This window comes from Podarcis muralis, chromosome 1 (assembly GCF_964188315.1).
Source record: "Podarcis muralis chromosome 1, rPodMur119.hap1.1, whole genome shotgun sequence".
NCBI classification, from domain to species: domain Eukaryota; kingdom Metazoa; phylum Chordata; class Lepidosauria; order Squamata; family Lacertidae; genus Podarcis; species Podarcis muralis.
Window position 1 is genome coordinate 11056339 of NC_135655.1, and position 12739 is coordinate 11069077.

At 47.3% G+C, this 12739-nt stretch overlaps 1 protein-coding gene across 1 annotated transcript in view; it reads left to right on the plus strand.

The window, feature by feature from the left end:
- The first annotated feature begins 11349 nt into the window (after positions 1 to 11349).
- MTHFD1 (methylenetetrahydrofolate dehydrogenase, cyclohydrolase and formyltetrahydrofolate synthetase 1) overlaps positions 11350 to 12739 on the plus strand; it is a 74476-nt gene continuing 73086 nt past the window's right edge. The window contains exon 1 of the mRNA XM_028742995.2: positions 11350 to 11505. Within this exon, the coding sequence (XP_028598828.2) occupies positions 11465 to 11505 (41 nt within the window). The 5' untranslated portion in view covers positions 11350 to 11464. The remainder of the gene's footprint in view (positions 11506 to 12739) is intronic.

Sequence of the window (12739 nt, forward strand, 5' to 3'; positions counted from 1 at the left end):
AGTGCAATACTTTACATTTCTCCCTGTTAAAGTTCATCTTGTTTGTTTTGGCCCAGTTCTCTAATCTGTCAAGGTCGTTTTGAAGTGTGATCCTGTCTTCTGGGGTGTTAGCCACCCCTCCCAGTTTGGTGTCATCTGCAAATTTGATCAGGATGCCCTTGAGTCCACTAGTCACTCTTCTAGACCACGGAAAATAATAATAATAAATACAATGGAACCTTGGTTCTTGAACGCCTTGGTACTTGAACATTTCGGCTCCCGAATGCTGAAAACCTGGAAGTTAAGTGTTCCAGTTTTCAAACGTTTTTCGGAAGCCGAATGTCCGATGCGGTTGTCGGCTATCGGAAGCCACACCTTAGCTTTCAAACATTTTGGAAGTTGAACAGACTGCCGGAACGGATTACGTTCGAGAACCAAGGTACCACTGTAATAGTTTTATTATTTATATGCCGCCCATCTGACTGGGTTGCTCCAGCCACTCTGGGCGACTTCCAGGAAAATGAACGCCATGGAACTCTCAACAATTCTTTAGGGAATTAAAGCCGCAAGCCTGAACCCATTTGCCTGGGATTCAACCCCACTCCAGGTGACTTACTTCTGAGCAGGCAGGATTGCGCTGTTGGTGTCTTGTGTGGAGCTGCTCTTCTTCATGGGGGCAGGATGTGCACAGCCTCCCTAGAAGTATTATCGATTGCGTCTGTGAATCATTTCCCATAAAACATCCTGAAGTGATTTAACAATAAAACGCATATACGAAAGCAATTTCAACTGCTTCAATACAGACTTGAAGAGGGATAAAAATCTCCACTTAAAAGGTTTGTTGGAAAGGGGAGTTCTTCAGCAGGCGACAAAAAGATAATAGAGGCAGCGTGTGTTTGATATCTGTAGCGGGAGCAGTTCTAGAGGGTAGATGTAGGATCAATTTCCTGCAATAAAGTTGAAATGAAATCTATCCTCCTTCTATTGCCATCTCCTTTCTCCTGACCAAAAGGAGCAGGGTGGTGGTGGTGTCAAGGCTGGACTCCAATTCCCACCAGCCCCAGCCAGCATGGTCGGTGTTCAGGGATGATGGGATTTGGTGTTCTCCAACATCTGGAGAGTCAGGCATCCCTCTTCCTTCCATTAAAAGATCACAGAAGCCGCTGTAATTGCTAGCTGGAGAGTCAAAGCCAGCTCCAGCTCCCACGTAGGTCTACAAATCCTATTGCACTGTGATAACCATGCATTTCCACTAAGGCAAAGTCCAACAACAAACTATCCATCAATATAGGTAAAGGTAAAAGGACCCCTGACCATTAGGTCCAGTCATGGCCGACTCTGGGGTTGCGGTGCTCATCTCGCTTTATTGGCCAAGGGAGCTGGTATGCAGGGTCATGTGGCCAGCATGACAGCCGCTTCTGGCAAACCAGAGCAGCACCCAGAAACGCTGTTTACCTTCCCGCCGGAGCGGTAACTATTTATCTACTTGCACTTTGACATGCTTTCAAACTGCTAGGCTGGCAGGAGCTGGGACCGAGCAAGGGGAGCTCACCCCATCATGGGGATTCAAACCGCCAACCTTCTGATCGGCAAGTCCTAGGCTCTGTGCTGGGTGACCTTGGGCCAGTCACACTTCTCTCAGCCCTGCTCACCTCACAGAGTGTTTGTTGTGGGGGAGGAAGGGAAAGGAGAATGTTAGCCGCTTTGAGACTCCTTAAAGGGAGTGAAAGGCGGGATATCAAATCCAAACTCCTCTTCTTCCTCTTCTTCTTCTTCTTCTTCTTCTTCTGTGGTTTAACCCACAGCGCCACCCGCGTCCCATATCCATCAATATACCCTGGCTTAAAGGAGCTTCATTAACATGTGACATGTCAATGAAGCTGCTGAGAGGGCCTCCTACATAAGGAGGAGATATGTGATGGCAAACAATAACATTTTGGGTCATAGAATCATAGAACTGTAGAGTTGGAAGGTCCACCAAGAGTTATCTGGTCCAACCCACTGGAATGAAGGAATTTCAACTAAGCATCCATGACAAATGGCCAGTCCATCTGAACCTCTGCTTATAAGCCTCCAGTGAAGGGGATACCATCACCTTTCATGGGAGTCCGTTCCACTGTCAAACAGCTTTTAATGTCAGAAAGATCTTCCTGATGTTTAGTCGGAATCTCCTTTCTTGTAACTTGGAACACATTGGTTAGGGCCCTACCTCCCCCCACCCCCGAGGAGGAGAAAATGAGCTCATTTCAATACATATTGTGCATCCCATTTGAAACAGTTGTCATCTAATTCTGGTGGCCTTCAGGCCCAGCTTGAGTGTGAGGGCGATGTTTGTGTCTGCTACCAGTACTGATCATAAGAACATTGGAAGAGCCTGGTGGATCAGGCCAGTCGCCCATCTAGTTCAGTTCTCCTCCTGTTTTCATGATGGTCAACCAGATGCCTGTGGTAAACCTGCGAGCAGGATCGAAGCACACAAGTATTCTCCCCTCTTGTGGTCTCCAGCATTTGGTATTCAGAAGCATTACACCATATCAGGTGTTGAGGTTGTGCATGTTGTGATTATGTAGTTGGGAGTTAGTCTTGGTTAAGAAAGCCCAACAGAGACTCCATCTCCTCAGAGTATTGCGAAAGAACAATGTCCATCAACATTTTGATGATCTCCTTCTGTTGTTGTTGTTCAGTCGTTTAGTTGTGTCCGACTCTTCGTGACCCCATGGACCAGAGCACGCCAGGCACTTCTGTCTTCCACTGCCTCCCGCAGTTTGGTCAAACTCATGTTCGTAGCTTCGAAAACACTGTCCAACCATCTGGTCCTCTGTTGTCCCCTTCTCCTTGTGCCCTTAATCTTTCCCAACATCAGAGTCTTTTCCAGGGAGTCTTCTCTTCTCATGAGGTGGCCAAAGTATTGGAGCCTCAGCTTCAGGATCTGTCCTTCCAGTGAGCACTCAGGGCTGATTTCCTTCAGAATGGAGAGGTTTGATCTTCTTGCAGTCCATGGGACTCTCAAGAGTCTCCTCCAGCACCATAATTCCAAAGCATCAATTCTTTGGCATTCAGCCTTCTTTATGGTCCAGCTCTCACTTCCGTACATCATATTGGGAAAACCATAGCTTTAACTACACGGACCTTTGTTGGCCCATAATTCAAAAGCATCCATTCTTCGGCGATCAGCCTTCTGATCTCCTTCTACCGGTCCACAATAGAAAGTGTCCTTTCACACTGCATCACGGTGTGGTACGCTGGTTTGACATCAACTGATGGGAAGTGCCTACAGAGGGTGGTGAATACAGCACAAGATATTATGGGCTGTCCCGTGAATCCACTGGATGACATTGCGGCAGAACGTTGCCTCAGGAGAGAGGAAAATTCTCAGGGATGATTCACACCTTGGCTGGCACGTTCTTGATCTCCTGCCCTCGGGCAGAAGATATAGAAGCATGATTAGTTGCACCAACAGGGTAAAGAACAGCTTCTATCCGTGGGCTGTTAGGCTGCTGAATGAAAAGATAACAACAGGGCAACTGACTTTCGGGTTTGGTGTGTGTGTGTGTGTCAGTAAACGAGGGGAATTAAGACTAAGAGAGCTGAGTGGGGGGTGCTCGTGTAATCTCACTGTATGCAAGTTGTACAAGTGAAAATAAAGTATAAAGTATAAAAGTATCTTAAGGCAAAGAGGCAAAATATCAACCAGTGATTGCAGCAATGCTTGAAAGGGCATTGAGCTCTACCCCAATTGATGCCTGCCAAATTTCTGTTTTTCTTGGCTGCCCCTTGCAGCTAATACGTATTTGGGGGGTTGTTTTATTTGTACTGCAAAGTTTGCGCCTCCAAGCCAGGAGGTTGCAGCAATCTGCTGATAAAGCTGATCACTGACACAAAATTGTGCATTGGTGGAACTGAGCCCCAGCATCAAGATGTAACTGTGCTACTTTGTGAAACGATGACATTGCCCTTTGTTGCCTATGTGGGAAACTCTGGATTATGGGGTATAAGAAGGCATTGTCCCCTGCACTCGTTGCATGCAGCGATGTTTCTGTTCTGCCGCAATTCGCCTTCTGCCAGAACCTACACATTTGTCTCTATGGCCTCTGTGGCAAAAGTATGTAACTTATGTACTTTATCTAATTACATACATTGCACTCTTCATTTCAACACACCAAAAAATGCAATGCAAATGGGGAAAACAATCAACTACATATCGTTTGTAGGCTGAAAGCAACAGCAACCCTGAGTGTCAAGCATATTTTCTGGATTTATTCCCATTCTGGACATGGGGTGTGTAAGTGAACATTGACAATTTCCACTCCTGTTTCCTCTGGAATGCTCTGACATCTCTACTCCGGGCTCCCCTTTTCATTACATCTGGAATACAGGCTATAGGGTTTTAGGGTGGCCCTGCAGCCAGTACCCTCTATCCAGGGCGGAGGAACTTCCATGTCTACTTGATGCTAGCGATGGTGGCAGAACTCAGAGTTTTTCTGGGTAGAGAGTGGTGCAATTGCTTCTAGGCATCCTTCTAGAAACATAAGTTACTCAGTAGCCTGCTGTGACGTCTTTGCCAAGCGCATCACTGATAAAAATCTCTCTGGTCCATGCCAACCTTGACTCCTCTTTACTGGCCGTTTACTCAACAGGGCTGCCTTCAAGCTCTGCCGGAGCTGACTTTCAGTTCTTGAACAAGAGAATACAGGCAAGGAAGGTGTTGGAATGGTTTAGTTGATCTTGCGGTTCTTGGTTTGCTGAGCAGGAGAAAGACTGTCCCAGAGTCATCTAGTTAAGTATTAGGAACATGGGAAGTTACCATCGACCAGTTCCTCCTGCACAAAGAAGTTATCTTAGATGGGCTTTGCAGCATTTTACAGCACTGAAGACCATAGGGTGAGAATTCCTCAGATGCCCCGACACTAGCTTTTCCAGGGAACAGGAAATATCAGAAGATGTCATTTAAAACCTACTCTCGTAGGGTAAATCCCAGTTTGGTATTCAACAGCCTTGTGCTGACTTTGGAAACTGTTGAAACACATGAAAACATTTTTGTCAAAGAGGATGTCAATGCAGCACTCTGCTAAGACAATCCGGTGAACTCGATACTGAAGACATCTTCAGGTTGTATTTGAACAGGAATCAGTCATGAGCAACATCAGTTCCCATCTTGCTAAAGAGTCCCTGAGAAGGTTTTCATCCTAGCTGCTGTGCTTTAAATGAAGGGGCTCCAGCCAGATTCATGCTGACTAAACTCACTAAGTGGTGTGCTGGGAAGAAAAATAGGAAGAAATAAATTTGTGCAGCTGGTGAAAACCACACAAACACTCTGCACCCTGGGTATGATCTGAAGAGCACTCTGTGTCCAGCCTGTGTCCCAGATTCTAGGGAGTTCCCTCGTCTTGTGACCCCTCGCAATCATGGATGCCAAATCAAGAAAGGAAAAGGAAGTAGCGTGACTTCTCTCAGATAAATGCACCAGTGTTACAGAAGAAACATGAGCTGGCTTTATGCTTCAATGGGCTATTCCAGATAGCAGCGTCTAGTACAGTCATACATTGGGTTACAGATGCTTCAGGTTGCATTTTTTCAGGTTACGGACCGCCGAAACCTGGAAGTACCGGAACGGGTGACTTCCAGGTTTCAGCAGTCACACATGCGCAGAAGAGCTAACTTGCGCTTTGCGCATGCACAGAAGCACCAAATTGCAACCCGTGTGTGTGCAGACGCGCAACTGTGGGTTGCGAATGATGCGAGTTGCGAACGTGCATCCCGCACGGATCACGTTCGCATCCTAAAACCAGGTTGCAGAGCCCAATCAGGATTAAGGAGAGGATCTTGGGGAGAGGCGGGTACAGTCCTTTTCTCTAGGACATCAGTGAAGATAGCATGAGAAGCCAACCATTGTGCAAGGCCTGATGGGGCTGGATTGATTCCTGACTATGGTCTGCACCAGTGAAAACCACAGGCATCATATTCCTGGATCTTAAGACAGCGGGGGAGGGGGGGCAGCACTGATGCAGCACTCCTGAGCAATCTGGACAAAGATCCTGTAAGACAAGTTGGATTGTGGTTAAGTGTGCACAAATGCAGCACACTTCAACAGGTACCAGACTTAAATCAAGACAGCTTAAATCAGCAAGAGAAAAAAGGCCCATCAAAACCAGTGATTTAAATCCAGCTCCCCACTGATAGCTCTTCGCATATTTCCCAAACAGAAGCGCAGATCTGATCACCATGTATTTGCTGCACTGTATACACGTGGGGGGTTTTTTTACTCATATTTTACTCACATTGCTTTCTTGTGATCAACATTCAAGACTTAAGTAACACCCCACCCCAAAAAAATACCCGAAGCACAGCAGAGGGAAGTCTGAGGGGTTAAAGTCTAACTCTAGCTCATAATATGAAGTTTTAATATTTAACTATCGCTTAAGTAACTACAGGGCGATTGCGTTGATGAAAAATCCACCTGCAGTCAGGGAAAGTCTCAAACGAACAGACTTGTGGGGGGGGAGGCTCTTCCTGGTGAGATTTTTATTGCACATTTACCCTGCCTCATTCGCTGGATTTTTCAGAGGCTCCTATTCTTAAATTAGGGAACGTGTGTGGCTGTGGATTAAACCACAGAGCCTAGGACTTGCCGATCAGAAGGTCGGCGGTTCGAATCCCCGTGACGGGGTGAGCTCCCGTTGCTCGGTCCCTGCTCCTGCCAACCTAGCAGTTCGAAAGCACGTCAAAGTGCAAGTAGATAAATAGGTACCACTCTGGCGGGAAGGTAAACGGCGTTTCCGTGCGCTGCTCTGGTTTGCCAGAAGCGCCTTAGTCATGCTGGCCACATGACCCGGAAACTGTACGTCGGCTCCCTCGGCCAATAAAGCGAGATGAGCGCCACAACCCCAGAGTCAGCCATGACTGGACCTAAAGGTCAGGGGTCCCTTTACCTTTTTATTCTTAAATTGCTTGTGTTCTGATAGCAAGCTGCCATTCTTTAACCAGAAGCTGTCTGCTAAGTCACAAACTAAAAAGGCAGTTTCCCCGAAAAGTCCAGGAAAGATATAAAGCACAGCTCAGGGTGTGATTGGGGGGGGGGCATCCATTTGCCCCACCCTGGCTAGAAAGCTAGCCCCGAATCTACTTTACCTCTGCTACCTACGGTTGGCTACTCATTATTCTGTTTCGTTCTAAGACCATCTTCCTCACAGGCCCCCTGTTTCCTCTGAAAACTTCTGATTACTCAAATATTGTGACTGCCCTTCAGATGAAGGAGGCTGGACGCCAGCTCCCTGCCCAATCGTGGTTAATTAGCTGGCAAAATGCTGCAGAAGCATCGAGACAGCTCTGCAAGTACCCTAAGCATTATTGCTATGGCTGCTGTGTGAAATGTCAATTTGTAAACTCATTTGTTCCTTCTGAATCATTCCTCGCCCTGGAGAGGAGTCAAGATAACCTCAAACGAGGGGCGTATTGAGGCCATCTCTGGGATTGTTCCGAATCTTCTCCAGCTAAAATGCTTTCGATATTAATAGATCTCTTTCTTCTCTCAACCCCAGGTTCTCATCAGTAAAATAATTACACTTAACAGCCGCATGCGGTTGTTGTCGTGATAATTTAAGGCAAAAGGGTGCGGGCAGCAAGGAAGAGATGGGCAGGAAGGGAGTTGCGGTAAAGTACTTCATTGGCATCTATTGCTAATAACGCCACTTAGTATTTATACAGAACTTTTCCAAAGCTCTCAAACACTTTGTTATCTTGACAACCTTCACAACATCCCCATGAGGTAGGCCAGCTATTATCATCGTGCAAATGGCTATTCTGAATAATGCTTTTTGTAGGGTAGGATAGGGAACCAATGGGTAACAGTGCCAGATTAGGAGACTCAGCCAAACCCCCAATTTAGCCACAAAGCTGCCTAGGTGACTGTTAAGTTGTGGGTGAACATATCAGACGACACAGCGATTCTTCAAACAGCTCTTGTTTATTCACAGACCCAGAACAGAACTGAAGGGTTCAGCCAGCCTGCTTATATAGAGCTCCACTACAATGCAACAGTAACAACTTTCTGTAACTATCCAATCACTAAACGTCACTTTCAGTTCCTTATTTGCATATGGGGACCTGAGTGAAAACTATCTACAGTATCCCCCTGCTGGCCCAGGGTGAGAACTTCAGTACATAACAGCGACCCTGGCCCAGTAACTGTCTCTTAGCCTAACCTCCCTCACAGGGTTGTTGTGGGAGTTAAACAGGGAGAGGAAGAACTAGATATGCCATGTTGAGCTCCTTGAAGAGGGAATAACACATGCAATAATAAATGAAATATTGGAATACATGTCCCCCCAGATACTGATCTTTGACATCTCCTATATACATTTATAGCAGGCATCACCCAGGCAAAATTAATCAGATTTATCTGAAGGCAGCCTTGTATCGGCATTTCTTTATTTTTTTTAATCCTGACTGCATTTAAACCGTTGCAAATTATTTTTTTTAAGAATGGAACCAGTTGTTTTATGCCTCTCTGGTGCTGCTATTTTAATGATGCAATTCATGTCTTTGTCTTTAACCTCACTATCTTTACTGTATTTTTGTGTCCTGAATCTGGAGGGAGCTGAAAGGCAAGTGCATTGATATTATTTTATTTTATACGCTTCCTTTCAAAAATATATTATCTTCCCATCACGGCTTACAACATATAAAAACAATTTAAAACTGCGTAAAGCACCAGGCAGTACACTAATAATGACAGCAGCAGTGATAAAACACCTTATTACTTCCAATTCAATTTCATCGGCCAGCCCAATAAAAATAGAAAATAGAAGCCCCTGCCTTTCGCAAACCTTCAATAAATGCAACTGCAAATAAGAATGTGTTTTAGAGTCTGCTGAAATGGTAGCAAGGAGAGAGCTGGTCGTAGGAGCAAATGAAGCTTTCTTATACCAAATCAGATCACAGGTGCAGCTGGCTCATCACTGTCTATGCACTGACTGACAGCTGCTCTTCAGCGCTTCAGGCCCTCCTACTGAGCCATTGCAGTGACACAGAATGTTCACAAACATTCCAATTCCTGAAACAGGATTGGTAAAACACTGGACTGAAGGTGAGATAATATGAGAGAAAGGGGAAGGACAGGATAATCCTAAGGTTGAGTTTCTGTGTCAAAGCCGGATTTCAAAAGATTCAAGCTTTCTCAGTTTTTGCATTTATCTAGTAGCAAAAAGCTTCACTCCTTATGTTTCTCTCTGCCAGCTAACTCTTCAAACAGACCTGCCTGAAATTTAAAAAGAGACGTTGTAGCCCCAGTTAGGGGGCTGACTTTCTGGTTTGTACCTGGCCAGAGTTTTGAAGAAGGATTGATGGCCAAACTACACAATTATATTAAGCACACTGTTTGTTTGTTTGTTTGTTTGTTTGTTTGTAAATTTTATTTATGATTTTCAGGTTTTATACATTTCGATAATTTTACAGTTCAAAACATGACTTCCTTCCCCCTTTCTGCAGTTCCTTAAATTTATTTCCAATATATTCTGCATAGCCAAATTAACTTAATTTGTTCATTTCTTCATCTACTTTAAATATATATTCTTATGAAACTGCAGGTTATTACAATAATCCTGCCAATGTTCTTATCTGTTTACAATTTATCTGTAAATATTCAATAAACCATTTCCATTCTTTTATAAAAAGTTTGTTACCTTGATTTCTTATTTTACCAGTAAGTTTTGCTGTTTCTGCATATTCTGTAAGTTTTTGTATCCATTCCTCCTTTGCTGGGACTTCTGCTTCTTTCCATTTTGGGACAAGTAACACTGTTGCCGCTGTAGTAGCATACATGAATAAGTTTCTGTACGGTTTAGGTAGTTCTGTCCCTATAATTCCCAAAAGAAAAGCTTCTGGGTTTTTTTGTTTGTTTGTTTGTTTGTTTTTACAAAACAAATACAGTCATACCTCAGGTTACAGAGGCTTCAGGTTGTGCGTTTTCAGGTTGAGCACTGTGCTGAACCCAGAAACACTAAATCACACTTTGCGCATGCGCAGAAGCGCCGAATGGTGTCACATGAGTGCACAGACATGGCGCTGTGGGTTACGAACGCTGCGGGTTGTGAATGTGCCTCCCGCACGGATCATGTTCGCAACCCGAGAGTCCACTGTTTAGTCCAAGTGCAGTTTGCCCTACAGATGCAACAGCAACTAATTCTTTTCTGGGGCCACCATTGCACCCCACAGGTCCTATCGTCTGGGCAGCCCAGGACTTCCAGACACACTGCCCAGGTTTGTGTCCTGGAGAGGTCACTTCGATGCACTTTTACTTCACCCCCGGAGGCGCACTCCATTGTCTCTAGGACGGATGCCAAAGTACCATTTGAAAGGACAGTTTTCCCACAGCTAAACTAGCTTGTGGCTTGGGGGGGGGGGAATGGGAGCCTAAATAAAATTGCCTTAACTGCCCCAGCACTCAGACAGCAGACTGAGTTTTGAAGGTACCTCGGGTTAAGTACTTAATTCGTTCCGGAGGTCCGTACTTAACCTGAAACTGTTCTTAACCTGAAGCACCACTTTAGCTAATGGGGCCTCCGGCTGCCGCCAGAGCACGATTTCTGTTCTCCTCCTGAAGCAAAGTTCTTAACCTGAAGCACTGTAACCTGTAACCTGAAGCGTATGTAACCTGAAGCGTATGTAACCCGAGGTACCACTGTACAAGTTTTCTGTCAATCCTACCAATGTATGTAACCCTTTAGAGTAGCTTTTCAACTAAATTATAAACTATCCCCATTCTTTATTAAAGAGGTCCTCTTCCTGGTTTCTAATTCTGCCTGTAAGCTTTGCCATCTCGACGTCGTTCATCAGTTTTGTCTGCCACTCTTCTTTGGTCGGAGTTGTAGACCCTTAGGATCATCTAGTCCAACCCCCTGCAAAACACAGTCAGTGGCAGCCAAAGCAACATGGCTCCATCAGTGGCGGATTTCTGTATAAACTAAGCCAAAATCCCTTATTTTGGCTGCTGATCCCTTATTTTCAAATCTGTAGGTTGACAGCTATGGTCCGACACAACACCCCTTCTTTCCACCCCGTGAGCTCTCTTCCACCAGATCGAAAGGCAGCGAGGGATCCCCATCGGTCCCACCTACTCAGGAGGAGGCGCAGGGAGGCGGTTGCCCTCGCTCGGGGGAACCGACGCACCTTGGATCGCGCACAAAGGGGCGGATCGGGGGCCTGGAGGGGGCGGGCGCGCCGGAGGAAGAGGCGGCCAGTCGCGTTGGAGATCCGCTGGCTCCCTCCTCCTGCTGCCTCCGCCCCCGGCGAGGAGGGGAGGGCGTGGGCGGGGATCGGCCGGGGTCGGCCGGCCTGGGCTTGCGGGGGAAAGAGGAAAAAGTTTCGCGGCCACGTGGGTGTCCCGTGCGGAGGGGCGGGGAGGGCGGGCCGGGCCTCTTTTGACCCCTCGGCAGGCACCATCGGGGCTTCACTGAGCGCAGGAGCTGCATTCGCCCGGGGTGTCGCCATGCCTCCCGCCGAGATCATCAGCGGCAAGGCCGTTTCCGAGTAGGTCGCCGCCGCCGCCGCCCCCTCGGGGCTTTGGGGAGGGCCGGGCTTTGCGCGCGGGCAGGCGGGCAAGCGGGAAGGAAGGAGACGCGTGTATGCATCGCTCTCGGGGCCTGCTAGGGCGCACCTGGACTCGGGTCCCGGCCGCCGGGGCTGTAAGTGGGGGGGAGGTGTTTTGCGCCCCACTTCTCCAAGAGGGCCAGACCCCCCTTAGGATGAAGGATACCGGGTTTGCTGCGCGCCCTAGCGCGCGTCCGGACAGGAGTCCTCCGCGTGGAGTTCCGCGGGACTTGCGCGCCACTTGGCGTAGATTTCACCAGGTTGGTGGAATTGCAGAGTTGGAAGGGACCACGGGCGCTTTTCCCCAGCGGGGGACTCGAACCCACGACCCTGAAGTTAAGAGTCTCGTGCTTGGAGGGAGGGAGCCCTCCCACGCGGACGCCCCCAAAGCCACGTGCCGTTTCCCTTCGCTTCCATCCAACTTATTCGTTGTTGCATGAAGTTGCCGTTCGTTTTAACTTTCAATAAAAACCGCCCGCCTTCCTCCCATCGCCTGGAGGCCAAAGGTGTGTCCTGTGCTCGGTTCCCAGGTGGTCTCCCATCCAGGCGCACGGGTCAGACTCGGCGCTGCTGAGCCTCTGCAAGCTGGTGGCGTCATGGGGCTGTAAATCGAACCTGAGACCGGCCTTTTCCTCCAGGGCAGGGCTAGCTGCCCCCTGGCTCTCTCCAGCTGCTGTTGGGCGGGCAACTCAGACCAGCCCCAGCCAGCATGGCCAGTCGTCAGGGATAGATCAGTCGCTAGAGCATAGAACCAAAGACTTGTCGAGTTGGAAGGGACCCCAAGGGTCATCCAGTCCAACCCCTGCAACGCAGGAATATGCAGCTGCCCCATGCAGGAATCGAACCTGCAACCTTGGCATTATCAGCACATGCTCTAACCAACTGAGCTGTGAGGCTCTTTAATTTCAGGGTCTTTGGTTCAAGCAAGAGATTTCTGCATTGTAGGGGGTTAGACTAGATGACCGTTGTGGTCCCTTCCAATCCTACAATTCTTTTATTTTACCCCTGCACCCTGAGGGTTGCATTCCATTCTGGGCAACGTTTTATTTTTTACTATTATCATTATATATTTATTTACTTGCAAGGAAGGTGGCTTACAAACAAAAATAAGAGCCGCTAAAAACTTAAGGGCAGGGACAACAATCAGAATTTAAACTATATGCATAGATAAAAT